A 25,435-nucleotide genomic window follows, 5' to 3' on the forward strand; every position below is an offset into this window, starting at 1 on the left:
TGTGGTTGAGGGTGTGTGGGCCGCTGGGCCTGGAGCTCTGGGGCCGAGCGCGCCTGCTGGGCGCTAGGACGGTGGGCACATCGCTGGGAGCCCCAAGCTGGCTGCGCTGGACCAGCTCCCGCGGGCGCCTCAGCCTCAAGGTTGCCCTGGCAGCACCTTGGTCTTGGGGGCAGGCAGGTTGGAAGATGGGCAGGTCAGGTTGGAGGGGGCGTCCCCTGAAGGGGGCTACGAGCAGAGACCTCAGGGGGATGCTCAGCCTGAGGAGGAAAACCATCGAGACGCGTGGGCTGCCTGGGGAGGCACGAGAGGCTGGACAGGCCCTCTCAGCCTGGGGGCCTTGGCAGGAGGCCGACCTGGGCTCCAGGTGTGTGGCTGGGCCAGGCGGCCTCCATAGCCTGGACACCCTGTGGCCACAGGTTGGGGATCCCGGCGCTCCAGGCCCCTCCTGCCACCAGGTCGGGCTCCACTGCTGGGCTTTGCCTGTTTCTCCTGGCCCGGAATTGGCATCTGGCTTCCCTGCCCCACAGAGCCCCCCACCCCCCACCCCCCACCCCCCACCTCGCTGAGGCTGCACTGACCCCCGCACGCCTGGAAACGCCTTTATTTGCTGCTGCTGCTGCTGCTGCTGCTGCTGCCACTGGGAGGGGCGGGCGGGCAGATTTCTTCCCTCGGCTCCACAGGGCCAGCCTGTCCTGCCCGTTGCCAGCTGGGGCTGGCCCTGCCCCTCCGACGTCTCTGATGCCGAGTGTTTGTGACGAGATGGTGTCTTTCTCTTCGTGTTCTTGCACAGGAGGCCTCATGGCTGGGTCTGTGGGTTTGCAGCTTTCACAACACTTGGGAGACTTTGCACCACGGTCCACGGTGCCCTCCTCCTGCACGTCTAGGCCGGCACCCTGGGCCACCCACCTGCCGGCCTCTCCCGTGTCACCCTGGACAAGTCCTTTCATGCTGCGAGTCCACCCGTTTTGCCCTGAACAATGCACCGCATGCAGGCGAGGAGCCGAGGTGGCCACGGCCACCCTGCAGGGAATGGAGCCTCAGCGGGGACGGGCCGGCCCGGGCGTGGTTGGGAACGGGCCTGGCTTAGCGGCGGCTGGTCGTGAGCAAGGACGGCTCAGCTCCTGGGAGATGAAGGGGGCCTTGGGGGTCCTTGTCACTGCAGGAGTCTTCTTTTTTTTTTTTTTTAAGATTTATTTATTTATTCATACAAGCCCTGGTTACAGTCAGAAGAGCGGAGGGCGAGAGAATCCACCAGAGCCAGAGCGGGAGCAGAGCAGGCAGAGGGACCGAAGGACACTGCTGAGGCGGCAGGAGGGGTCTGCGCGCCATGTGGGACCCTCGCCCGGTGGCCGGGATCGAACCGGCGCTGCAGAGGCCGTGGGCAGCTTCGCAGTCCAGCGCTCAACCGCTGTGCCACGGGGGGAGGCCTCTGCCTGAATCTTCTTGGAGAACTCTGGGTTTTTGTCAGATCCTGGTGCATCGGGGATGAGCATGGGCAGGTGGGGCCTCTCACCTGGTGCCCCTGCCCCTCACCTGACCCCCCACTCCTCACCTGACCGCCCACCCCGCCCCTCTCACCTGAGCTCTGCCAGAGCTGCAGAGGGGCCTGCCCAGGGCGTCACCCAGTTGGCCTGGGAAGGCCCTTCTGCTGTTGTCCTCACGTTGTCTTCTTTCTATTCAAATGGGGTGCACTGGGCAGCAGCGCCACGCCGGGGCTGGGGCTCACGAGCACCAGGGCTCAGGGTCCCCCAGCTTGCCGACCGCTCCCCAGGAAGGTGGCGGGCGGCGCGGGTGTCCTGCTGAGAGCTCTAGGAGCCCATCAGTGGCGCTGGCCTCGCGGTGACCGCACAACCTTGCCCTGTAGCGCAGGCGTTTCAGTCCCTGGAACCACCTCGCGCGTGGGGGTGACGGGCGCTCGGGCAATTTTCCCGCGGGGCTCCCGCCGCCCTGACGCGCTCCGTGGACCGAGGGGCACGTGCGCTGGGAGACGGGAAAGCGGCCGACGACATGCGAGGGTGCGCTTGCGTCTGCCGGAAAAAAAGACACCGCAAAAGCGGGGGTTGCGCCCCAAAGACAAGTGGGTCCCGGGGTCACGGGCGAGCAGAGGCAGCGCTGGCCAGCGCGGGCCCCGAGGACGGCGGCGGGGGGGAGCGAGGGGCGGCCCCCGAGGACGGCGGGGGGGGGGCGAGGGGCGGCCCCCGAGGACGGCGGGGGGGGGCCGCGCGGGGCGGGCGGGCGCGGGGCGGCTCACCTGGCGCCCGCGGGTGTCCCCGCCGGTGTCCCCAGCCGCCCGCTCCGCCCCGGCCCGCGCCTGGCTCTGGGCTGTCACTGGGCGACCCTGGGGGCGTGGGAGACTCGGAGACCCCGGCCGGGCCCCCGGCCCCCTCCCCCCCTCCCCGCGGCTCGCCCCGCCCACGCCCCTCCCGCGCCCCGCCCACTCCCCGCCCACTCCCCGCCCCGCCCCGGAGCTGCGCGCGCACCCGGCGGCGGGCGGGCGGTTGGCCGGGCGGGCGCGCCGGGGGCGGGGCGCCGGGCGGGCGGGGCGGGGCTACCGTTGCGGGGCGGGGCGGCGCCTGCGCACTGCGCGGCCAGCGGTTTCCGCCCCCAACGGCGCCCCGGAGGCCGCGCCGTCCCGCTGGGCGTCGCCCGCCCCTCCGCGCCCTCGGGCCGCGCCGCGCGCCCCGCCGTTGGCCGGCATGTCGGCGCCCGGGCCGCGGGAGGCGCCGCAGGCGGGCGGGCCGGCGGGCCCCGAGGGCGCGGACGCGGCGCCGGGCGAGGCGGGCGCGGCGGCCGACCTGAGCCTGGTGGAGATGACGGAGGTGGAGTACGCGCAGCTGCAGCACCTGCTGTGCGCGCACCTGGACGCCGACGCCGAGCTGGACGCGCGCCTCGGCCCGGCCTTCCTGGCGGCCGCGCCCGGGGCGGGGGGCGCGGGGCCCGCGGCGGGCGCGCCGCTCTTCCCGGTGCTGTGCCCGCCCGCGCTGGCGGACGGCGGCTTCGCGGGCGCCGCGCCCTGCCTGGGCCACGTCGACTTCCAGGAGCTGCGCATGATGCTGCTGAGCGAGGCGGGCCCCGCCGACCGCGCGCCGCCCGCGCCCCCCGCGCCGCCCGCGCCGCCCGCGCCGCCCGCGCCCGCCCGCGCCCGGCCCGACGCCGCCTGCAAGGAGAACGCGGCGGCCGACGCGCCCGAGGCGCGGGCCAAGCCGGCCGTGCGCGTCCGCCTGGAGGACCGCTTCGGCAGCCCGGCCGAGCCCGCGCCCGCGCCCGCGCCCGCCCCGCGCGCCGCCGAGGCCCCCGAGCCCGGCCTGGCGCTCGGCAAGTGCGTGCGCCCCGCGGCCCCGGGCGGCGCTGCGGGGAGCGGGGGACGGGGGGGGCGGCGCTGCGGGGAGCGGGGGACCCCGGGGGCGGCGCTGCGGGGAGCGGGGGACCCCGGGGGCGGCGCTGCGGGGAGCGGGGGACGGGGGGGGGGGCGGCGCTGCGGGGAGCGGGGGACCCCGGGGGCGGCGCTGCGGGGAGCGGGGGACGGGGGGGGGGGCGGCGCTGCGGGGATGGGGGACCCCCGGGGGCGGCGCTGCGGGGAGCGGCCCCCCACATGCGGCCCGGGAGAGTGGGCCCCCCAGAGGGCGGCGTGGGAGAGTGGGGGCCCCCCAGGCGCGTCGTGGGAGAGCGGGGCCCCAGAGGGCGGCGCTGCCAGGGAGCCTCTCCTCAGAGGGCAGCTCTGCCGGGGGTCCTCCCCCCAGGGGGTGGTACGGGGGCTCGGGGGCCCCCAGAGGGCAGCTCCGCCAGGGGGCAGGGAGGACAGCCTTTTTCACAGAGGGCGGGCGGGCGGGCGCCGTCCTGCAGGGGGACCCGGGACCAGCCAGCCGCCCGGCCCTCACCTTTGGGGTGCTTTGTCTCGGCAGCTTGGTGACCCTCATTCGGCACCCGTCGGAGTTAATGAACGTTCCTCTGCACCAGCCGCAAAGCAAGTGCACGACGCTGGTGAAGAACAAGACGGCCGCGGCCACCGCCGCCCTGCAGTTCACCTACCCGCTCTTCTCCGCCAACGCCTGCTCTGCCGGCGCCTCCGGCCTGCCCCAGGCTCAGGTGGGGCCCGCGGCCCGGGGTCGCCCTCCCGGCCGGTGGCGGCGCCCTCGCCGGTCACGTGCGGAGGCAATTCTGCTGCTTCGCCTTTTCCAGAGTTCTAGCAGCTCGTGCTCCATACTTGAGGCTGCCAAGCACCAGGACCTCGGGCTGCCCAGAGCGTTTTCGTTCTGCTACCAGCAAGAGATCGAGTCCACCAAGCAGGCTTTGGGCGGCAGGAACAAAGCGCTGCCCGAGCAGGTTTGGATTAAAGTGGGAGGTAAGCCACGCAGCAGGGGCCGGGGCGGCTTCTGGAACGGGGCGTGAGCTTTTGTCTGGGGCCCTGCCAGCCTCCCCGCAGCCCCATGTGGACACTCGCTGCGGGCACGGGGCGGGGCTGCTCTGTTTTAGGGCCTACAGACACAGGGAGGAGCCCCCGCCACCCGCCTTGGCGGTGCTGTCCATCAGCCCTGTCAGTTTACACTGGGAGGGCGAGGCGGGGCCCGGAGCTCGCAGCCCCAGGAGACCCTCCGCAGGGCCAGGGTTGTGCTGGGAGGGTGAGACCCTCGGGGTTTGGGAAGCTTCCGAAGTGAAGAAACCGCCAAAGGCGAGCTCGACTTACCCGGACAGGACCCCTCGGCCCCTCTCTCCTTGCAGCCAAGTCCCCTTCAGTCGCTCAGACGCAGCAGCAGCAGCAGCAGCAGCGTCCCCCCAGCTTGGCAGGGCTGGGGGTGTGGAGGGAGGCCGCTCCTCCCCCAGGCCGATAGCTGCTGCTCCCCTGCTCGGGCGTTCGGGCAAAGGCGGGTGTTAGCGTCTGTGAGGTCAACACCAGGCCGGCGCCTGCGCTGCCCTCCTGGGGGGCGGCTGCCCCGGCGGGGGCCCGCCTGTGGCCGCCTTTGCCCTGGGCACCCCGGGCCTGCCCGTCCCGGGCGGAGGAGGCCTCTGTCGTGCTGCAGCGGAAATGCTGCGGGCAGAGTCGCTGAGGGGAGGCTGCCTTGGGCGTGCGCCTGTCCGGAGCAGCCCGCGCGGCCGCTGTGGTGTTGGTGTGTGTGTCAGGAAGGCCTTTCTGAGAAGAATTTGCAGCTTTTTTTTTTCCGCTTTGAAATCAGAAATCTTGAGCAGCTTCTTGGTTTCTCTGTTCATCCGGGACAGTTGGCGCGCGTTGATTAGGTAGGGGACTCGTGACAAGGTCACGCGGGTGACTCGCCCGGGGGTCTGCGTAGCTGTGGGGCTGCCGGCGGGCGGGCAGCCTGAGCCCAGGCGCCTTCTCGCTGCTCAACAGCTGGAGATCACGTTCGGCGCTCACGGGATCCGTGTTACAAAGAATGAAAAATTAAAATACCGTGTTTTCCTTCTTTTGCAAAGAAGAAGCGCTATGTAAACAAGCAATAAATAAGAGGAATCGGAGTAGAATCCGCCAGCTGGACACAAGCGTAGAGCGAAGGGCCCTTGGAGAGATTCAGAACGTGGGCGAAGGCGCCCCGGCCGCACAGGGCGCCTGGCAGGCGGCGGAGGCCTCGCAGTCCAGCCTGGGGGAGCAGAGCCAGAGCGGGCCGCAGGGAGGAAGGTCCCAGCGTAGGGAGAGGCACAACCGCATGGAGAGAGACAGAAGGTAACGCTCCGGGCGCCAGGCCCGCCGCCGGCCGCGCTGAGACTCGGCCTGGGCCGCGCCAGCAGGAGCGGGCCAGCCTGCCGCCAGGCGGAAAGGACGGGCCGGTGCTTAGTGTTGCTGGCCGGGCCAGCCCCGCCCCCAGATTAGAGGATTCCTGGGGACTGATTTGGTCGTGGAGAAGGGACAGGCAGCGTGAGCAGAGACTTGGGGAGCAGCCCAGGGTGCGCCCGACTCCCAGGGGCCGCCCTGGCCCTCCCTCCCTCCCTGGCTCCCAGCCGAACCCCAGACTTCCAGAAGGAAAGTGGCCGCGCCCGGAATGGCCCATCTTGTCTGCCCAGAGGCCTGGGGCGCTCCTGGCCGACAGTGGGGAGCACCCCCACCAAGGAAGTCTTAGGCTCCTGGTGCCAGTCAGGCCCCCACGAGCGGGGAGAGGCACGCGCCGCCCCTGGGTCCCACTTGGCTGTCAGGTGCGCAGGAGGAGGAGGAGCTGGCGCTGCCGTCCATCGCCGCCCCGTGGCCTTGCTGTGCGGGACAGTCGAGCTGGCCGGCCGCACTGGGGGACTTGGCCAGCTCTGTTTGGGGCTCAGCCCAGAGCAGCGCAGTCGGCCCTGGCGCTGCAGGGGCGGCACGTCCCTCTGGGAGGGCTGCTGGGCCCGCCTGAGCCGCGGGTCCGGGCCTCCTTCCTGCCTTGGCCTCTGTGTGTCCTGAGCATTCACCGGGCGCCCGCTGTGCTCTGTGTGGATGGTGAAAGTTTGCTTTCTCGCTCTGCCACGCGCCAGTTCACCGCTCCCTGCGAGCTCGTCCCCTCACCCCGGGTCCCGGCCGTCTGGCAGCTGGAGTTGCGCGGGCGCCGTGCCCAGGGCCCGCTCTGGCCACTCTGCACGGCTGTCCAGCTGGCCACAGCTGGAAGCATGGCGAGGCGTGCGTGGGGGCGGCGCGGCGCTGGCCGTGAGATGGGAGGCCGCGGTGGTCTAGCGGCCAGCACCGGTCGGGGCAGTGGCGGGCAGGCTCGGCCCCGCTGCCCGGGCCTGGGGCAAGCTCCGCGCAGCTGCGGGCTGAGCGCTTTGGCGGGCCCCACGCACGCTTCTGCCTGCAGTCTCGGGGTTTGGACCCGGCCTAGCCTGGAGACTTCCTTGCTCCCGGCCTGTGAGAGGCAAACAGGGAAACTCCCCAGGGGCCGCGGGGCGTGGCTGCGAGGGCCGCAGCGCCGGGCCCGGCGACCCAGACCTCTTGGCGCCGTGTCGGTGTCCCGGCTCGGCTCTGTGTGACGCTTCGGGTTTGGTCCACAGGCGCAGAATCCGCATCTGCTGCGACGAGCTGAACCTGCTCGTCCCGTTCTGCAACGCCGAGACCGACAAGGCCACGACGCTGCAGTGGACCACGGCCTTCCTGAAGTACATCCAGGAGCGGCACGGGGACTCTCTGAAGAAGGTGGGTGCGCCGCGGGCGCTGGCCCGGGCCCGGCCGGGGTGAGGTGCTGTGGCCGAGTCGCGCAGCTCTGCTCCCCGAAGGCATGGCTGGTCGCCGCCAGGGTCGGGGCCACGGCCATCCACAGCCTGCGGCCCGTGCCTGCCCTGGCGGCGCCTGGAGCCGGGCTTGAGGCGCGTGGGAGGGAGGCGGTGAGGCCGGAGCGCGGGGAGCAGAGCAGAGTGAAAGCGGCGTTTAAAGCTGACGCGGGTTAACAGTCGGGACGGCGCTGCCCCGAAGGCAGGGACGGGGTGTTCCCCGGTTGCTGGGGGACTGGGCCGGGCTGGTGCCCTGGGGCGACGGAGGCCTGGGAGCCAGCTGCTCCTGGGGCCCCTGGGAGCGAGGCCCTCACCGTCCGCGCCAGGCTGCAGCCGGCCGGTGGGGCTGGCCGTCGGCGACGGGCACCGAGCGCCGCCTGCGTGGGTGCGGGGCCCGGCCTGCGCTCTGCCCTTGGCGGACACTGGCGCCCGCGCGACGCTCCTGTCCTCCCCGTGCGCTCAGGCGACTCTTCCCGCCGGGCGGGGCTGGGCCTGCCCAGCCGGGGCGTCTGGGCCAGGAGCGGCCCCCGTCCTCTGAGCTCAAGGTGGTCGTCGTCACAAAGCCCGCACCCGGCTGTGCTGGGGAGAACGCGGCTGGGCCTGCTCGGCACCGGGGGCTCGTGGCCCGTGTTTCATTTTCCCTGCTCTGCCCCTCGCTCCCCTCCGGCCTGTCGCTCGCCTGTGATCATTTTGCCTTGTCAGTTCCTGTCTGTTTGCTGACGCCCGTCTCACCCACGGGCACGTAACGTGAAGCGCCTGTCCGCCGCCGCTGCCCACAGGCCCCCCAGTGCCTCCCCCCCACCCCCCGAGCGGCGCCCTTGGTCTTCCCCGGGACGACCTGCCCGCGGCGGACAGACCTCCCGGCCCGGCCCCCCTCCGCCCGCGGCGCGGGTGACCCCTGTGGCCCCCGGCCGCTCTGGGCGGTGATGGCCTCGGTCCCGGGTCGCTGCCCGGAGGGGGCGCCGGGCCGCCCGGTGGCTCCGGTCTTGGGTGTTGAGGTAAATCCAGGTGGTCCCACCCGCGGTGTCTCGGGTGCCCCCCCGGTGAGTTGTCTGTCAGGGTCTGTGGGCCGTTCACGAGCCGGGCTGCCGGGGTCTTGCTGTCCAGCGGAGAGCTCGCCGTGTGTCTCGGGCGCTGACCGTCGCTTGCGCGGCGCGTGGTTCCCCCCGCTGGGCCGTCCTGTCAGGCTGCTGTGTTCTCTTCCTTCCGAGGCCGTCCCGGCCGCTCATTTCATTTCACCGGAGAGCGGGGCTTCGCCCTTGTTCCCGTGGCGTCACCTCTGGTTACGCCGCCGTCCCCCTACCGCTCTCTGCTCGAGGCAGGCCCCTGGGTTTAATAAAGCAAGAATTTCTATTTTTTAAAACGACTGATCGTCTGGCCTGTGTCCCGTCAGCGGTGAGTCCTCCGCCCGCGGCCGCGTCCTTCCAGCGCGCCGCCTCTCGGTGAGAGCTGCAGGCGCGGCGGCTCTGCCACAGGCCTGGGGGAAGCGGCCCGGCTGCCGCCCCCGGGCCCTCAGCCCCCAGGGGTAACCGCTCAGAGGCCGGGGCTATGCTTGCGGGGCCGAGCCTGTGGCGCTGGTCTGTGTCTCCCGCCCGCCAGCCCGGCGCTTCCTGGCGTCTGACCCGAACCCCCCGCTGAGGCAGTTTCCTGCCCGCTGTGGAGGCCACCTGGGCCGACAGCCTCTCGTGGGGTTGCGGTAAGTGGTAGGGCCAGGGGGCCCCGCGTGGGGCCGTTTGGGAAGTGGCTCCAGGGACCGCCTGTCTGCAGAACGGCGATTGTTTTCCCGATTCAGCCCGTCCCCTAGGCACAGCCGCCTCGCCAGGTGCATGAGGCCCGGGGGCAGGCGTCCCCACGTGGCTCCCGTGGACGGCGGCTGGACCGGGACGCGGGAGGGGGCCTGCACCCGAGCCCCACCTCCTGCCCCACCTCCCTGCCTGCCACCCTCGGACGAGGCTCCCGCATGGGTCAGGGGCGCCAGGAGACTCACCCCGAGAACCCCGGGAAGGCTCTCAGCAGTTGGCTGCTGCGGTCAGGACAGGCACTGGGCAGCGAGGGGCCCAGCCACTGGGGCAGATGAGCAGGCGTGGAGGTGCTGTCCGCCCACACTGGCTCTGGGTCTGCGCCCCAAGAACTGAAACCAGGGCCCAGCAAGTGCTTGCAGGTGCGAATGTTCACGGCATCCCGGAAAGCCTTACTGTCCAGCGGCCGACGGCGCCCGGCACAGCTGGACGCAGGGCCCTGGGGGACTCTGGCCGCAGCAGCGGAAAGTCGGTGCAGGGCCAGGTGCGGGTCCGTGGGGTGACAGAGGGGTGCAGAAGCAGGCGATGGCGCCCCCGCCGAGTGGGCTTGGTGCTAGGGGACGTCCCGAGGGCAGAGCTTGTGACTTTGCCACCGGAAACGCATGTGAACCTGGACCTCGTGACCCACGGATGCTGCGCTTTCGAGAAAGCCGTGTGCACTTGTCACGCCGGCACAGAAACGGAGAGAACGGGCGGGGGCCCACCCCGCACTCCCACCCTGTGACCCCGTCGTCTCTGCACCTCGGAGAGTGCGTCCGGCCGGGGCTGTGCCTGGGCTTGCGCCTCGCGGGTGCCCATCCTGTCGTGCGAGGTGGCGCTGGCCGCGGGCTTGGGCTCAGCCTGACCGGCCACTGAAATTGAGGCCTTTGAGGAAGTGCCTGCAGTGGGGCAGCCGGAAGCAGAGGGCTGAGGTCTGGGCCCTGCCGGCTGGGGTGCTTGCGGGGTGGGGCGTGCGGTGCACGTGCACATGTAACGGGCGGTGTCGGGGGCTGGGGGGGAGTCCTGCCGTCAGCGGTGGCCATGGTCGCACCACAGTGGGTGCCCCTAGCCTTCCACGCCCGCCGGGTCGGGTGGCCACCATCCATGGTGGCTGTGCCTGCCGCACCACCCAGAGCCCCAGAGGCCGTGGAGCCGCAGGTGGGTCAGACGCGTGGGCAGCCGAGGCACTGCCGGACGGGCGGGAGGCGAGGCGGCTGGAGGACAGCCTGCGCCAAACCTGTCCTGGCCGCCCTGGGCAGGGCCCAGGCGGGGTGGCGCGGCCTGAGCAGCAGCCCTGCTGCCCAGAGGCCGGACGCGCCGACGCCCGCGGAGGACACTCGGACGGCAGCACCGGGGTGACCTTGTTGGGCTGGCGGCGGCCAGGATGCTGCTTTGTCGTGGTCGTCGGGACTGAAGGTGCCGGCTGAAGAGAGGCCGGGCCGCTGGGCTGGGGCCACGTGTGCGGCCGGCCGCTTAACGCTGCTTTCTTGACTCTAGGAATTTGAGAGCGTATTTTGCGGTAAAACTGGCAGGAGGCTAAAGCTGACCAGACCAGACTCCTTGGTGACTTGCCCCGCGCAGGAGAGTCTGCAGAGCGGCCCCGCCGTGGACATGGAGTGACCGGACCTGGCCCGGGCCCCACAGCCGGGACGCCAGAGGGGACTTTGAAAGCCCATTTTGTGACAAGATTTATCTAGAACGAAATGCTTGTCCACTCAGGTCCTCAGACCATTTGAGGATGAAGACATCTGGGCGATTAGTAAGTAACTTTTCAATCATCTGTCTGATTCTATCATGTTTTCAGGACATGATGCCTCAAAAATGAACTTCCTTTGTGATTTCTTCAGCCTTACGAGCTACGTAGCTTTCCCTTGTTTTATTCACCTTTCACACACGCCCCTTAGCAGCTGGAACAAGTTAAATTGTTCCCCCAGCAGTAGTTTGGAGCTTTTATTTCGCTTGTCTGTTGCCTGCGCGTGTGGCGCCCGCCCTGTCCCGACCGTGCGCTGGAGGCTCCCGCGGCGTCCTCGGCTGCATCTCCCCGGGGCTGCAGCCCTTGTCCCCTGTGCAGCCATTGCTTCCTGTGCAATAAACGGCAGTGTTTGGAACTGAGCTTTTCACATGAGTGACTTTATTTATCACGACAGACAACACCGCAGCTGCAGGGGCGCCAGGTCATGGCTGCAAAGGCCGCTCGCGGGCGCAGCCTTGGCCAGGGGCGCCCAGCAACTCCGCCCGGGCCCTCAGCCTCGGCGTAAACGCCGTGTAGACGGTGCGGGCTGTGTCTGTCTTGGGCGTCGAGCAGATGCCACACGTGTGCTGGGGCGGCGCACACTGGTGGCCGAGGTCCGTGCGGCCCGTGGCGATGGCGGGATGGCACCGTGGACGGCGGCACGGCGGGTGCTCCGGGGATCGGTGTCCGGTGCTGCCGTCGGGGTGTGGAGGGCGGCCAGGAGGCTCTCGGCCCAGCCCTGCGGCGCGGCTCCGGCGCCCTGTCTCACTTCAGTTATGTTCTAGGAGCTTCTAGGAGCTGACTTTTCCCCGCCCCCTCCTACCACGGCTCCCTGGCAGGCCGAGCTGTCGCAGATGCCCGGGGTCCCCTGAGCACCAGCAGCACCGGGAAGGCCGGGATCTCCAGGAAGGCCGGGCTCACCGAGGGCCCCGTCACGGCCGTCTCTGCTGGCGCCAGGCACGCCCTGCGGTCCTGGGACAGAGCAGGTGAGGTCAGAGCGGGGGGTGGGGGATGGGGCAGCACGTCCCTGCCCGGTGGCCCCTGGGTGGGAGAGTGAGCTGCACCCAGGAGGGCCCGGGTGACCGACTATCCTCCCTCCGGGCAGAGCGCTGCTAGCCCCCCCCAGGCGACCCACGCTCACTTGAGCTGTCTGTCCCGAGACCGAGTCTTTGATGGGCATCCCCAACCCCGCTGACGCCCCTCTGTTCCCAGCCCTGCTTTGTCAGGAGGTGCGGCCTTCGGGACCCAAGAGCGTGCTGGGGCCGACCCTGCGCCGACCCGCGAGGACCAGGACCACGGCGGCGACCGAGACGGCGTACCTTGGAGCCCCTGGCCTCCGTCAGGCCCATCCAGGCCCACGCCAGCTGCGCCCTTGTCTCCTCGGTCCCCCTGCGCCCCTGTCGGGGATGGAACACGCACCAGGTTAGGACCCGGCTCTGCGGGCGCCAGCACCACAGCCTGGCACGGCCATGCCCACCTCCCGCCCTGCTGGCTCGGGGCAACGGCCCCCTCGGCCCGCGAGTGAGCACGGCCGCTCTGGAGCCGGGCCTGGCCGCTCGAGGGGGCTCGGTCTGTCCTGCCCGGCCAGCCTGTCACTGTCTTTGTCGCCCCCACAGCCTGTCAGCAGCGGGCCCTGTGGTGGCCGTAGTCACGAGGCCCGTCGGGGCACTGGAGCTGGCACTGCCCGGCCCCAGGCAGCACCCGACTGCGTCCCCAGCAGGGAGCCTCTGCCCGCAGCCCCGCCTCGTTGCGCTCTGCTACGTGTCTGGAGAACCAATAAAAGTGGTAAATGCCGCCTCCGAGGTCTGTCTCCAGGGCTCCTGCCGAGGGCCCAGCGCGGGCCGAGCGCCCGGTGGCCGCAGCAGCGCCGGGCATCACACTCGGCTTCATGGATGAAGAAGGGGACTCGCGCGGCGACGTCTCCCCTTGACACTTCCGCTCAGAGGTTATTTTCCAAACGGGGAATCACCCGGTCGGGGCTGGACGCCCGGGCCCAGAGCCCGCGTCCGGGGTGTGCCTGGGCCGGCATGCGGCTACGGGAGGCCGCTGAGGCCCGTGTGTGTGTCCTCGCTCCCCTGGGCGTCGTCCCGGGGGCCCCGGTGCCGCCCGACACCCGTGACATGAGCACAGCAGGTGGCCCCTCAGGGCCCCTCATCTAAACCGCCTCCTGCTCCCCCCAGTCCCGGGCTGGGCCGTGGCGAGGGGCGCCGAGTTTCCTGGCCTCCACAGCAGACGCGCTCCCGCCACTCGGCACCCCCCAAGCTGGTTCCCTGTGGGCGCCATGGGGCCCTGGCGCCAGCCTGAATGCACAGGCCCCAGCACAGGGCTCTGCGGGCGCCCAGACGGCGTGTGGGCGCAGCGACACCGACAGGGTTGCTGGGGCGCACGGCAGTGGGTGGGACCAGGCCCCCACCCCAGTCCTGGGGCGTCTGCAGGGAGACCGGGCTCTACCCAGGGGTGGGGCTCCCGCCACAGAGGGACTCGCCACTCTCACCTCTAGGGCCGGGGTCCCCCAGCTCTCCAGTGGGACCACGATATCCAGGGGGCCCTCGGGCACCAGGGTGGCCAATGGAGCCAGGGGGCCCCGGAGGGCCGGGGGGCCCCGCTGGGCCAGGCCGGCCGATGGAGCCGGGCGCCAAGGGCTTCCTCAGGTGTGCGGCCAGCTGCGCGACTTGTTCTTTGGGGGAACAGAGGGCAGACGCTCACGCAGGCAGCCTGGCAGGGCGCTGTGCCTGATGCTGCCAGCAGGCGCCAGGCAGGGAACGTTCTGCTGGGCAACGCCACGAGGCCCAGGGATACAGAGGGTCGGGTCCGTTCCCCAGGACTGTCGTGGCCACGAGAGGCCAGACCGGCTGGCGGCGGAGCAAGGGGCTGGGCCCGCCGGGACTCACCGCTGATGAGGCCCCCGCACAGCTCCCGCACGTGCTGCTCGCTGGCTTCCTTCCCCTGCAACGCCCCCGTGAGCCCATCAGCACCTCAGGCCTGTGGGCCCCGACCCCCCGCCGAGGATGCCCCGGGTCTGGACAGGGTGAGCCGAGCCCAGCAGAGCCGGAGCCAGGAGACACGCACCGGGATGCCAGGCCTCCCCGTGATGCCGGGCACGCCCCGCGGCCCCTGGAGGCCCATGGGGCCGGGGGGCCCAGGGACGCCCTCCACGCCGCTGGTGCCGTTGGGGCCCTGGATGCCTTTCGGGCCCAGCTCCCCTCGGCTGCCGGACTGGAGAGAGCAGGACGGGTCAGGGCCAGCACCCCTGTGCCTGCCACCCGCCGGCCACAGCTCCAGGCACCCACCTCTCCTTTGGGTCCCACGGGGCCGCTGGGTCCCTAGAAACGGAGGCGTGGTGTTGGGCCGGGGGGGTGTGGGGTCCCCAGTCCATGGAGACGCGGGCCGCTACCCTGTCCTCACTTGGTGTTGCTGGGGTGGCCGCCGGCCCTGCTCGGACCCCCAGCACCCAGGGCCCCGGGGCGCAGCGTGGGGGCCAGCCCTCCCGGTCCCCCGGGAGCCAGCGCGGGGCTGCTTCCTGGATGCCCAGAATCCATCCATTGGGGCTGCCTCAGAACGGGCCAAGACCCACCGCGTGCCCTGAGGGCTGGTGGGGGGCCGGGGCTCGCCAGGTTCCATGTTGGGCCCGGCTTGGCCAGTGCCCGGGACAGCAGCGCCTTCCCTGAGACTGCCCTGCGTGTGGCCAGCACCGACGGCCACCTCCCCATGCACAGTGTCCACCTTCAGCTGGCCTCGGCCCTCGGAGACCTCCTGCCCTGCGCGAGCCGGGGGTACCTGTGCAGCAGGGGACTGGACGCCACACTCACCAGGTCTCCCTTGTCCCCGGGCAGGCCATCGGAGCCCGCGAGGCCCTGCAAGGGACACCAGCGTCACCGGCACCCGCACCCACCCTGGGGCCCAGCTCCAGACCTGCCCCAGCAGACAGGGGCCGCGGGCCAGAGGGGCAGCGCCTGCGTGTGCCCAGGGCGCCCGGTCAGGGCCGCTCCTGCTGACCACACTCACCTGGTCTCCCTTGGGACCCGCAGCTCCTCCCGCACCCTGGGGAGAGAGCAGGGTTAGGGGGCCGTGACCGGGCAGGGGAGTGGTGCACACCCCCACATGCCTGCCCCATGCCAGCTCCAGACGGCAGCCTCCTCCGCCACGCCTGCGCCTGGGGCCGGGGTGTTCCCCGGAGGCCTCCTTCAGGGTCCTGAGCACCAGGCACCCGGGCCCACGCCAGCTAGCAATCCCATGTGGGCAGCCAGGCCTTGCCACACCTGGGGGTGCTTGGGGTGTGCACGCGCTCCGGGGGCGTGGGGCGGCAGCTGCTCAACCCCTGGCAGCGTGTGAGCACAGCAGTGGGGCGTGCGGGAGGACGGAGCAGGTGGGAGCGGGCCTGGTGTCGCCGGCCCCAGCCCTGGCATTTCCTGCCTGGAGGCCGAGAAAAGACCCACTGTCCAGGCCACGGGCCGCCTTCAGGAGTGCCCGGGGGTGCCGGGGCTGCAGATCCACCCGTCCGTGGCTGCCTGGGGCGGGTGTGGCTCGCCTGGCACCCCTTGGGCAGAGGGCCCAGCGGGCAGGCGGGCAGCGCCCAGGAAACCCATGGGGTCTGCAAGGACCTGGTGCGGCATGGCCAGGTCAGGGGACGCATGGCCCGCGTCAGGAGGAGCAGGGCTGTGCGGAGGCCGCTGGAGGCCCGGGGAGCTGGGGCAGGGCCAGTGGCTGCCGCGCGGAAGGAGCAGGCGGCCTGTGCCGGGGAAAGCCTCCCAGGAGCCGACAGGTGGGTCCTGGCGCCAGGCGTGGCCGCCCCTGGGGTTTGCGGGGCCTGTGCCCACGGGACGGTGGGGAACCCCCAGACACTTACTCTGTCCCCCACGCCGCCTCGGAGGCCCTGCGGGCCCGGCAGGCCGGAGTCCCCCATGCTGCCCTTCCGGCCCTGCAGACAAGGTCCAGCTTGTCAGCACCCACAAGGGAGCCCAGGGCGGCCAGCCCCGCCCTGCGGCCCACTGGACCCCGGAGCCTCACCCTCACTCACCTGGAAGCCGCGGACGCCGGGCGTCCCAGGAGGGCCTTGTGGGCCCAGAGGCCCCTGGAAGACACAAGAGGGCCCGAGTCCCGCTCCACCCCGGAGACCAGGGCGCGGTTGGGGTCCCCGAGGCACGCCCAGCCCTGGACTCACGCCCGCTCCCACCAGGGCTGCGGCTGCAGAGTTGCCCCCTGTCCAGAGGGGCTCCGAGCCGGAGAGCCCCCGCTCCCGTGCAGGCGCAGCCACAGCCCCTGCCCCTGCCGCGCGCCCACTCACCGCCGAGCCCCGGTGGCCAGCCTCGCCGCGCTCCCCAGCCTCGCCGGCGACTCCCTGCACACAGAGGGGCGTCAGCAGGACCCGGGGCGCTGGGGGCGGGGGGCGGGGGCTGCCATACTCACGGGCACGCCGGGCTCTCCGGAAGGCCCCGCCTCGCCCAGCTCTCCGGCTCTACCCTGCAGGGAAGGGGGCCTGAGAGCCGCGCCCGCCCGCCCGCCGCCCTGCCCCCGCCCGCCCGCCCTTCTCCCCACCTACCAGTTCTCCCTTCTCGCCCTTGGACCCTGCTCGTCCAGGGAGGCCCTGCAGGACAGAGGTCGGGGGCAGAGCTGCCGGGTGACAGGCAGCAGCAGCCACGGGCTCGGGGCCCAGCAGGAGCCCGAGGACCCGCGGACTGGCCAGGAGGCCTGCTTACCGGCAGCCCGTCGGGACCCTTCTCTCCAGGGGCTCCGCCACGGCCTGCTTCTCCCTGTGGGGGGATGGGTGGGCCGAGCTGGAGGCTGCCCCCCTCCCGGACCCCCCTTGGCCCGGCCAGCACCAACCTTGTCGCCATCCAGTCCAGGCACGCCGTCTCGGCCGTCCTCACCCGGCAGGCCCTGGGGACCCGGCCCGTGAGAGGCGCGTCCTGTGGGCCCCCCACGCCCCCGCCTCACACGGCCTGCCCCCCACCAGGGGCCCTGGACCCCCCCGGGGCCCCTGAGGTCTCCTGGCGCAGTGCCTCGGGCTGGCCTGAGGCCACACAGGCCGGAGGCGAGGCACAGGACGGGGCGCCCGGTCCCGAGGAGCCAGCGCTCCCACAGGCGGGGCAGGACAGAGCTTGGACTCAGCCCCAGGCAAACAGGGCTTGTGCTCGGGGAGGAGGGGCGGGGGCAGCACCAAGGCAGCCAGGGGCACCCACCCTCCCGGCACTCACCGGCTCCCCGCCTGGCCCGGCGGCTCCGGGGACTCCTTTGAGGCCGGGTCTGCCCTGGAAGACACAGGCCACACAGCTGGGGGCAGCTCCCCCTGGTGGTCTCACGAGCCAGTGCCCCCAACCCCGCTGGGCAGGGCTGACGCTGGCCAGTCCAGCAGCTGGGCCGACAGCCAGCCAGGGTCCCGTCCTGGGCAGACAGGTGGCTCTGGGGGTGGCCAGCGGCCACGTCAGCTCGGGCAGGCCACCCGCGTGGGCTCCCCAGCCGCCGCGTCAGCCTCTGCTGTGTCTGCTGCGCCGCCGCGGCCAGCTGAGGCCGAGTCCACTGCCAGGCCCCAGGGGCACCTCGCCCACAGGCATGGCTGGGGAGGCCAAGGCTCGGGCCAGTGGAGGCCTGCCTGGACAGGGGCCACGCTGGACACCCCAGCCCGCCTGCCCACGGCCCAGCATGTCGGGGGCCCCAGGCCAGGTCCTCCCGCAGAAAGACCCCCAGAGAGCCTCCTACTTACAAGGTCACCCTTGGGGCCTCGGAACCCCTCGGGGCCCCGCTCGCCTCTATCGCCCTGAAACGACAAGGGTGGGGGCGGAGCTAAGAGCGCCAGAAGGCAAGAGGGGCAGCTAAGGGCCCCGAGCCCAGACGAGCTGACCCCAGCGCCTGTCTCCCGCCCAAACACACCCTGCTAAGCTCACCCCAGGTGCGCCCCCACAAGCCCGGGCGCCTGCCCCAAGCGGGCACCGGGAAGCTCAGCCGGACCGGCCGGCAGCAGCCCGCACGTCCCGGTGAGGCAGGGGAGGGGACGGGGCTGAGCCCGCCGGGCCTCCTCCCCCAGACACACGTACCACTTTCCCGGGTGCTCCTGGGATCCCGGGGGGGCCTCGGAACCCGGTGGGGCCCTGGGGAGCACAGGGGACGTCTGCTCGCGCCAGGAGCCGGCTCCTCCCCAAGAGGCCGCCGCGCCCTGGCGCCCCCAGCCCGCCCCCGGCCCGGCAGATGTCACCCCACGGGCCAGACACAAAGGCCCCCCGGGCCGGGGGTAGCCCTGTCTGCCGCCGCCGCCGGCCGGGCCCAGGCCACGCGCACCTGACAGCGCAGGCGGCTCCCAAGGGCCTTGGCTGGCCACAGCCCCAGGGGCAAGCAGTGGGGGGGCACTTACCCGGTCCCCGGGGGGCCCGAGTGGCCCTTGCAGTCCGCGGAGCCCCCGAGGGCCCTGTGGGGAGAGAGCTGGGGAGGCAGGGCCACGTGGGCCAGGACTGTGCCCGCACTAGGGCCCGGCCTCAGGCAGGCTCTGGGGGGCGGGTGCAGCCCTGGGGCCAGCGCCTCGCAGAGGCTCTGCCCCTGCCACCCGCAGCAGGGACGGCTGTCCAGGGCCTCCTCTGTCCTCGCCCACCCAGCCCCTCCCCGCCTCACCTGCAGCCCCATGGTGCCCGGGATGCCGGCGGGCCCCGGGGGGCCAGGGTTGCCCTGCGAAGGAGGAGGATGTGGTGGTGAGGTCAGCCCTGAGCCCTTGGGTCACTGCTGGAGGGTCCCGGGCAGGGGCATGGCCCCCCCAGCGCAGCCCTGCTCTGCCCAGAGGCCGCCTCCTGGCCCTCTCCGTCCCTCTGTGCCCTCCCGCCAGGCCAAGGGCCGGCCTCGCCCCCACGTGGGCCCCAGGGACCATGGGATCCTCTGGGTCTGTCCAGAGCCCACCGGCTCCGCTGCCCGGAGGCTGCGCCGTTACCTTCTCGCCGTCCTTGCCGACCTCTCCTTGCTCCCCCTTGTAGCCGGAGGGCCCCTGAAAACCAGCAGTGGGAGGGGTCAAGCCCGCCCCAGCAGCCCAGCCCAGCTCTCCTGGCCCCCAGTGCGGCAGGAGCCAGGCCCATGGTGGATGCAGGGCCGGGCTGGGGAGGGGCCAGCGGGCCGTTCCCGTGACCCATGGTCCCCCAGGCCAGCCCCCCAGGGCCCCTATGTGGGAAGTCGTGGGGAGGTCGGTCCCCTGCTCGCTGGGCCCGTCACCCCAGGACCCACAGCCCTGGGCCAGGCTGCCTCCTGCCAGAGGGTGCCAGCTCTGGGGCCACCCGCCCTGTGCTCACCTTGAACCCTGGCATTCCTGGGGGTCCGGGGGGGCCCGGCGGACAGATGGCCGGGCACTGTCAGGAAACAGAGTGGTCAGTCCGTCCCGGACCAACGGGGGCTCCTGAGCATTCCGTGGCAGGTCTGGCGCAAGGCCTGCCCTCTGCACCTGGACGCTGGTGAGGCCAGCGGCTGCACCGGGGCGTCCAGTTGGCTGCCTCGAGCACAGCCACTCCCCAGGGGCCCCAGGGGATCCCAGTGCCAGGGCAGCGGGAGGGCACGGGAGGGCGCGGGCAGGGAGGGGCTCTCTACCGCGGGTCTCAGATGGAGGAGAGGAGCCCCAGGCTGCAGCCCAGGCCCGCCCCCACAACCCAACCCCGCCCGCCCCGCCCCCGGGAGGCTGAGCACCGCTCCTGGCTGTGCTCGGCTCCCCTCAGACAGCGCCAGCCTCTGCGGGAGACCAGGGCAGAGCCCAGCGGCTCGAGTGCCCACCTGAAGGTCCGTGGCGCCTTCGGGCAGGACGCCGGGGTGACCCTGGAATGCAGAGACAGTGCGTCTGAGCCCCCGGGCCGCGCCACCTGTGCCAGCCCTTTACCCCCCCGGGCAGCGCCGGCTGGAGGCTCAGCCTGTCACAGCTGCTGGACTCTGCCAGCCTGGGGCTGCGCCGGGATCACAGGGCCCAGGGACGGGTCGGCCCCACGCAGTCCTCATGTCCCACAGACAATACTTACGGGGGGTCCGGGGGGCCCTGGGGGTCCAGGAAGGCCTGGCAGTCCTGAGGGTCCCTGGGGGAGGGGCCACAACTTAGACCGAATGGGACCATCCCATTGAGGTGAAGACCCTCCAGCCTGAGCCCTCGGGGACCCCACCCAGCACCCCGTGCTGATGTCCGTGTGTCCAGGGGCCAGTCTGCCCAGGACTTCTCTTCAGGCCCATCACGAGAGCAGGGAGGAGGGAGCAGAGGAGAAAAGGGGGGGCCTTGGGGGTGAATTGGGGCGTCCTGGCAGGCGGGGCACCTGTTCTGAGCAGGAGGGTGGCATGGTCACCACTCACCGGGGGGCCTCGGAGGCCAACGCCGCCTGGCAGGCCGCTCACTCCAGCCTCTCCCTGGGGAAGGAAGGGAGGGGTCTGTCCCCCGTGGGCGGGCTCCCCAGGAAGCTGGACCCTGCCCCGAGTCCCCAAGCAGGCGGGGCCTGCAGGGGGTCAGGCTGCTGTCCCCAGGCCTGCTTTGGGGCACACAGCCCAGGTGGCTTCGGGGGCGCCGCCCAGGGTGGGGGCCTCGCGTGTCAGCAATACTCACGGGGGGTCCAGGGAGGCCTTTGCCCTGTGGAGACAAGCAGGAGGAGGGGACTCACTGGGCTGGGAGGCCCGGCCCTGCCCCTCCCCCAAATCGGTCAGGAGGTGCAAGAGACCCTTCTGGGGATAGGGGCACAGCCCAGGGCCACCCCCAGCAGAGGTCTCAGGGGGTCCCCACAGGACGCCCACTGGGCTGACCCTCCACCTCCTTGTGGGAGGGACGCACTTACCCCCAAGCCGGGAGGTCCCGGGGGTCCCAGACTTCCCTGGGGAAGGAAGACAGGTGTGGGGGGCTGGCCCAGGCCCCCCCCGCAAGCTCCCCCCAGGCCATCCTATGCCTCCCAACAGCCTGTCCCCAACAGCTGCAGGAGCAGCAGGGCTGGCTGCGGGCACCCAGAGCCCCCCAGGAAACCTCCCTGTCGTGAGGGGCCTGGGCGTGGGGCGACCCGCAAGTCTCCCGCTTCCTACAGCGGTTCTGGGCCGTGGGCAGCTCTTGCCTCAGCAGAGCCCTGAAGGCAGGGCGTGTCCCTCCACCCCACCAGGCCTCTGAACCTCAGGGGTGGTCAGCTCTAGGGCTGGGAGGGGGTCAGAAAGGGGCAGCAGCTCACCCGGCGGGGCCACAGGGTCATCCCCTCAACACCAGTCCTGGTCCGGATGCCAGGGCCACTCCGACCAGCGGTGGGCAGGGCTGGGCAGGCGCGGGTGGGGGCTGTCCGCTCGCCACCGGGGCCCGCGCTCCTGCCCCTCCACCCCGTCTCAGGGTGGCGCCAGCGTGGAGGGGTCAGGCCCGGCTGCCCCGGCCAGGACCTGGCCTTGGGCCAAGGCCACCAAACCTGGTGCAGCCGCTTACCCGTTCTCCGGGGGCACCCTTGGGCCCAGGGGGCCCCTCCCTTCCGGTCAGGCCCTGGGGAAGGAGGCGCGAGAGGTGGATTTGAGGGGCCGCGTGGGAAGGACTTCCCGGCAGGGGGAGGCCGGTCCTGGGGCTCCCTCCATTAGGCCGGGCCCAGACATGCAGAGAAGACCCCAGTCTGGTCACCCATCTCTGGCAGGGGCGCCCCAAAGCCGGGGCCAGGCCCCTAACGCCCCATCCCCCCTGTGGCGGGCTCTGCCCCCGCCCTGGGCGAAGGCTGAGGGACCCCGCTGGGGGCGCAGGGGCTCTGGGACGGGCGTCCTGCTTGAGTGGGCACAGGGTTAGCCCTGGCCGGAGGCCAGGAGGGCAGCGGTTGGGGGGGCTCCTGGGCCAGCACACTCACGTCTACGCCGGGCAGTCCTGGAAGCCCGGCCTCTCCTGGCCGCCCTGGCTTCCCTGGGCCTCCTTTCGGTCCCTGTGGGGGCAGGGGCGTGAGGAGGGGCCACCCTGGCAGGCCTTCCTGGCGTCTGCAATGGCCTCCTCCAGCCGGCGCTGCCCGCACCCCAGCCCAGGAGGCTCCATCCCGTCTGCCGGCCCCACCTGCGCCCTCGGCCTCCCAGCCGGCACCGGAGGGTCTCCCTGTGGGGCCCCTCAATTCCTGGGCCTGACTGAGGGGAGCAGGAGCCAGTCCAAAGGGCTCTGACGGGCTGCACGGACCCCCACCCTGGCTGGCCGGGCACGGACCCAAAGAAAGCTCCAGAAACAGACCCTGCCCAGCCGCAGGGCCCACGCCCCTCCCACCTCCCCGCCCAGGCCGCCCCTCGGTACAGAATGACCCTCTGTTCTGGGCGTGCCCCTCCCCCCACAGCCACTCACCGGGGGCCCCGGCAGACCTGGCGGGCCGGCTTCTCCCTGCGGGGGCAGAGCCCACATGAGCCCCAGTGTGCCCGGCCCCAGCACCGCAGCCTCAGCCCCGTCCGCACCGGGTGTGTGTGTGTGTGTGTGTGTGTGTGTGTGCGTGCGCGCGCTGGGGCCTGGCGAGGGGTTCTGCCCCGAGGGCCACACTCCAAAGCCGTGAAGCTTCAGAAAGGCAGCCGTGAGGCCGTGAGGGCCCCTCTCCCTGGCGGGAGGCAGGAGGTCCCCAGGGACGCCCAGAACAGGACCTCACGCCTCGGGACATGGGGGATGAGGCGCCCCGGCCAGGGGGCCACGTCTGCGGACTCAGAGGGAAGCTGAGGACGGTGCAGGGCCGCCTGTCGGGGGGACTCTTCCCCTGCCCAGTCTCCTCAGGTGCTCCCTGGGAGGGACCAGGGCCTGGGGCACCCCCGGGGAAGTCCTCCCTGGGGCCAGCGACCCCCCAGCCCCCAAAGGCAACAAGACCCACCCAGAGGGACCGGCTCCCCCACCGCAGGCCCCTCCAGGGACCCAGAGACACGCCCTGTGGCCGCATTTCCAGGCCAAAGACCACTGTGCACCCCACCCCCTTCTGGGGATGTGATCCCTGTGGCGGGTGCCCCAAGAAGGTGCTGGCTCATCGTCCCAGCCTGGGGGGGCTGGGTTTGCTCCCCACAGAGCCTTCCAAGCCCCCCCAGCAGCCAAACTCACATCAATGCCGTCCTTGCCTGGCTTCCCAGGTGGCCCTTGGGGACCAGGGGGGCCTCGAAGTCCCATTTTCTGCAATGGAGAAATGTGGTTAGGGAGCTGCACCCCGCCTCTGGCTGGCCCCTGTGCTGGTCCAGAGCAGCAGTGGGGACCGTCACAGGGGCCGGCAACCCCAGCCACCTCAGGGACCCCCAAAGCCTCCCCCAGATCCTGTCTGGCTCAGACTGCACCCCGGGGAGGGCGAGCGAGTGCGGGGAACAGAGGCTGCATTGTGTCCGCCTGCACCCGCGGGAGTGGGGGTGGAGGGCGCCAGACCCTGGAGGGCGAGGACAACCTGGTCCCGGCAGCCTCTTGGGGACCTCCCCAGCCCCGGCGTCCCCGGGGACCCAGGCTGCGCCCGCCGGGCACCCGCGCCCCACCGCGGCGGGCTGCTGCTGGGGCGAGAGCCGGGTGGTTCCCCGCTCGCCCGCCGCTCCGCGCCCACCTGGGGCGTCCCCGGAGCGCCTCTCACCTGCGCCGCGGAGGCGGCCAGGAGCTGCGCGAGCAGGAGCAGGACCAGCGTGGGGGCTCCGGCCATGGCTGCGCTGCTCTGAGCCGGCCGCGGGGCGCGCGGGGCCGGGCCGGGGCGGCGGGGGCGGCGCCAGCTCCCGCCCAGGCGCACAAGACCCCCATTCAGCAGGGCCCACCGCGCCGCCCGCGCATCCCGGGGGCGGGGAGGGGGAGGAGAAAGAAACCCAGTGCATTTGGGGGGCCCAGCCTCCGAGTGAAATTCCCTCAGGACTGCTGGGCTGCGCGCCCACACCTTCTGGAGAAAAGCAGCCTTTTCTGCGCTGCCCACCGTGCGGGAGGAGTCGCACACTGAAGGGGCAGGAGTGGGGGCCGCTCCCCAAGGCCCTGGCAGACTCAGACTGCCCAAGGCCTGGGAAGCCCCCAAGAGGCTGAGCTCCTGAGCTAGGGTCAGGGTATGTTCCGCCCAGCCCCGCTTCCCGGGACAAGCCTGGGCCGGGGTGCCCTGTGGGGACACCTCCTGCTCCCTGCAGGAGCCCTCAGCCCCACCTGGCCTACCCTGGGCCGGCCCCCACAGCAGGCCCCAGCTTGGCCCAGGGACGCCCACCCCACCCACGGGAGCCACGGAGGCCGCGGGGAAGATGGGGCCTCCGGGGAGCTTCAGTCCAGGCTGGTGTGGCTCCCACCACTCCCAGCGGGGCAGCCGGTGGGGCCTCCACACCCTCAGGCAGCTCCAGGCCTTGCACCCCAACACTGCTCTAGGACCTGCAGTGCTGCCCCCCCCACCCCCGGGGCTGTGGGTTCAGGCTCCCAGTAAGGAGTCTGGTGACACAGCCGGCTCCTGAGCACTGGGTGAAGCCACGCTGTGGGGGCAGCGAGTACCGGCGGGGTTCGGAGATGGGTGAAGGGAGCAGGGCCCTCGTGGATTTTTTTCAGGCTTTTTTTTTTTTTTAAGATTTATTTATTTATGCACACAGGTACTGGGGTGCAGACCAGAGGTGCGGGGATGGGTGTGTGTGAGTGGACTCCCCAGAGACAGAGTGGGGAGCAGAACAGGCGGATCCACTGAAACCCACTGCTGAGGGGAGCAGCGGGGAGACAGGAGGGGTCTGCTGCGCCCTGGCCGGGGATCGAACTTGTGCTGCAGAGGCTGCTGAGAGCTTCACAGCGCTGCGACTGAACCCCTGCGCCACCAGGGAGGCCCTTTTCAGGCTTTAATGTTCTCTATGCCAGTTGTGGGGCAAGCATGCAGGCCCGCTGGCCGGAGGCTGGCTGGGGCGGGTCCCACTGGCCTGCAGGGCTGGAGGCGGGTCTTTACTCTTCCTCTTTGGGCTCTCCCTGGTGCCGAGTCCTGCCTCTCTGTGCTCTCCTCCCGGTAGCTGCTCTACCCGGCACCATTTCTGTCTAAGTGACGCAGCCCTTACAGCCCCGCCCCAGGCCCAGGCGCACCAACTCCGCGCAGGGCCGCGCAGCACCCCAGGTGCCCACCCTCAGGCGCGTGCCCCTGCGCCCAGCCCCCAGCACCTCCTGCATTCAGGGCCCGCAGCCTCACAGCCTGACCACCCCTCACCCGACATGGCCTGTGCAGCGCACACCTGCGGGGCCAGCCCCCCGGGGCAGCAGCTGGGAGGCGAGAGCGGGTCCGTGGGCTGAGGGGCCACTGACCGGTGCGGCTTGCTGTGAAGCGCCTTAGAACAGGCCCACAGCGTGTGGGCCTCCCCTCAGGAAGACCCCTCTCGGGAGACCCCTGGGGCACTGGGCATCAGGAGCGCCCCAGAGGGGCATTAATGCCCGCAGCTCTGGCCAGCGGCCCCTCACCTTCTCAGGCCCCCAATGCCACGTCAACCGCGCCCTCCCCAGGGGGAGCGCCCCTCAAGGAGGCAGGGCTTCCTCCTCACCCTCCCCGACGGCGTCGGCTTCTTCCCAGCTTCTGGCCCTGCTAGTGGCTGGACCTTCCTCGAAGGGCGCCTGGCCCTGCCCAGAAGCTCCGCGGGTCATTCTGCAGCGGCTGCAGCGCTGCCAGCCGGCCCCTGCCCCATGCTCAGGGGGGTGAGCGGCGTGGCCCTCCTGTCCTTCCTTGGCAGCCGGGCGGCCGAGCCAACTTCAGGACAGGAGCCCCTCACCCCATGCTGCCAGGCCCGCCGGCCTTCACCCCGAGATGCCTGGAGCCCAGCAAGGCGTGCTGCAGCCGGCCACGCCACTTGGCACTCAGAGGGGCCCTGGTTCACGCCGCTGGCCCCGCTGCACACC

The 25,435-nt window shown here is 71.6% G+C and overlaps 2 protein-coding genes and 1 long non-coding RNA gene across 3 annotated transcripts; 2 read left to right on the top strand and 1 right to left on the bottom strand.

Moving 5' to 3' along the window:
* Positions 1–2,696: 2,696 nt before the first annotated feature.
* TCFL5 (transcription factor like 5) lies at positions 2,697–10,577 on the top strand (the record flags this gene model as incomplete). Its single annotated transcript, XM_084246587.1, has 6 exons — positions 2,697–3,319; positions 3,903–4,086; positions 4,180–4,342; positions 5,428–5,674; positions 6,964–7,105; positions 10,455–10,577. The coding sequence occupies 6 exons, from the start codon at positions 2,697–2,699 to the stop codon at positions 10,575–10,577; spliced, it is 1,482 nt and encodes a 493-aa protein (XP_084102713.1).
* Positions 10,578–10,699: 122 nt separating this feature from the next.
* Positions 10,700–12,433, top strand: LOC311180249. Its single transcript, XR_014617087.1, has 4 exons — positions 10,700–10,716; positions 11,475–11,675; positions 11,902–12,111; positions 12,306–12,433. It is a non-coding gene; the product is annotated as an uncharacterized lncRNA (long non-coding RNA).
* COL9A3 (collagen type IX alpha 3 chain) lies at positions 11,471–23,264 on the bottom strand (the record flags this gene model as incomplete). Its single annotated transcript, XM_084247945.1, has 32 exons — positions 23,190–23,264; positions 22,682–22,750; positions 21,953–21,988; positions 21,480–21,551; positions 21,077–21,130; positions 20,457–20,492; positions 20,231–20,254; positions 19,984–20,037; positions 19,662–19,715; positions 19,423–19,464; positions 18,951–19,007; positions 18,599–18,652; positions 18,289–18,342; positions 18,035–18,088; positions 17,721–17,774; positions 17,390–17,443; positions 16,884–16,937; positions 16,513–16,566; positions 16,386–16,439; positions 16,229–16,273; positions 16,096–16,149; positions 15,974–16,027; positions 15,707–15,760; positions 15,536–15,607; positions 14,695–14,730; positions 14,499–14,543; positions 13,980–14,012; positions 13,759–13,905; positions 13,581–13,635; positions 13,184–13,366; positions 12,009–12,086; positions 11,471–11,661 (listed from the first exon to the last, which is right to left on the bottom strand). The coding sequence occupies exons 1-32, from the start codon at positions 23,253–23,255 to the stop codon at positions 11,471–11,473; spliced, it is 2,043 nt and encodes a 680-aa protein (XP_084104071.1). The 5' UTR covers positions 23,256–23,264.
* Between the last annotated feature and the right edge of the window lie 2,171 nt (positions 23,265–25,435).

Source organism: Talpa europaea (assembly GCF_964194135.1).
Source record: "Talpa europaea genome assembly, chromosome: 11".
Taxonomy (NCBI): Eukaryota; Metazoa; Chordata; class Mammalia; order Eulipotyphla; family Talpidae; genus Talpa; species Talpa europaea.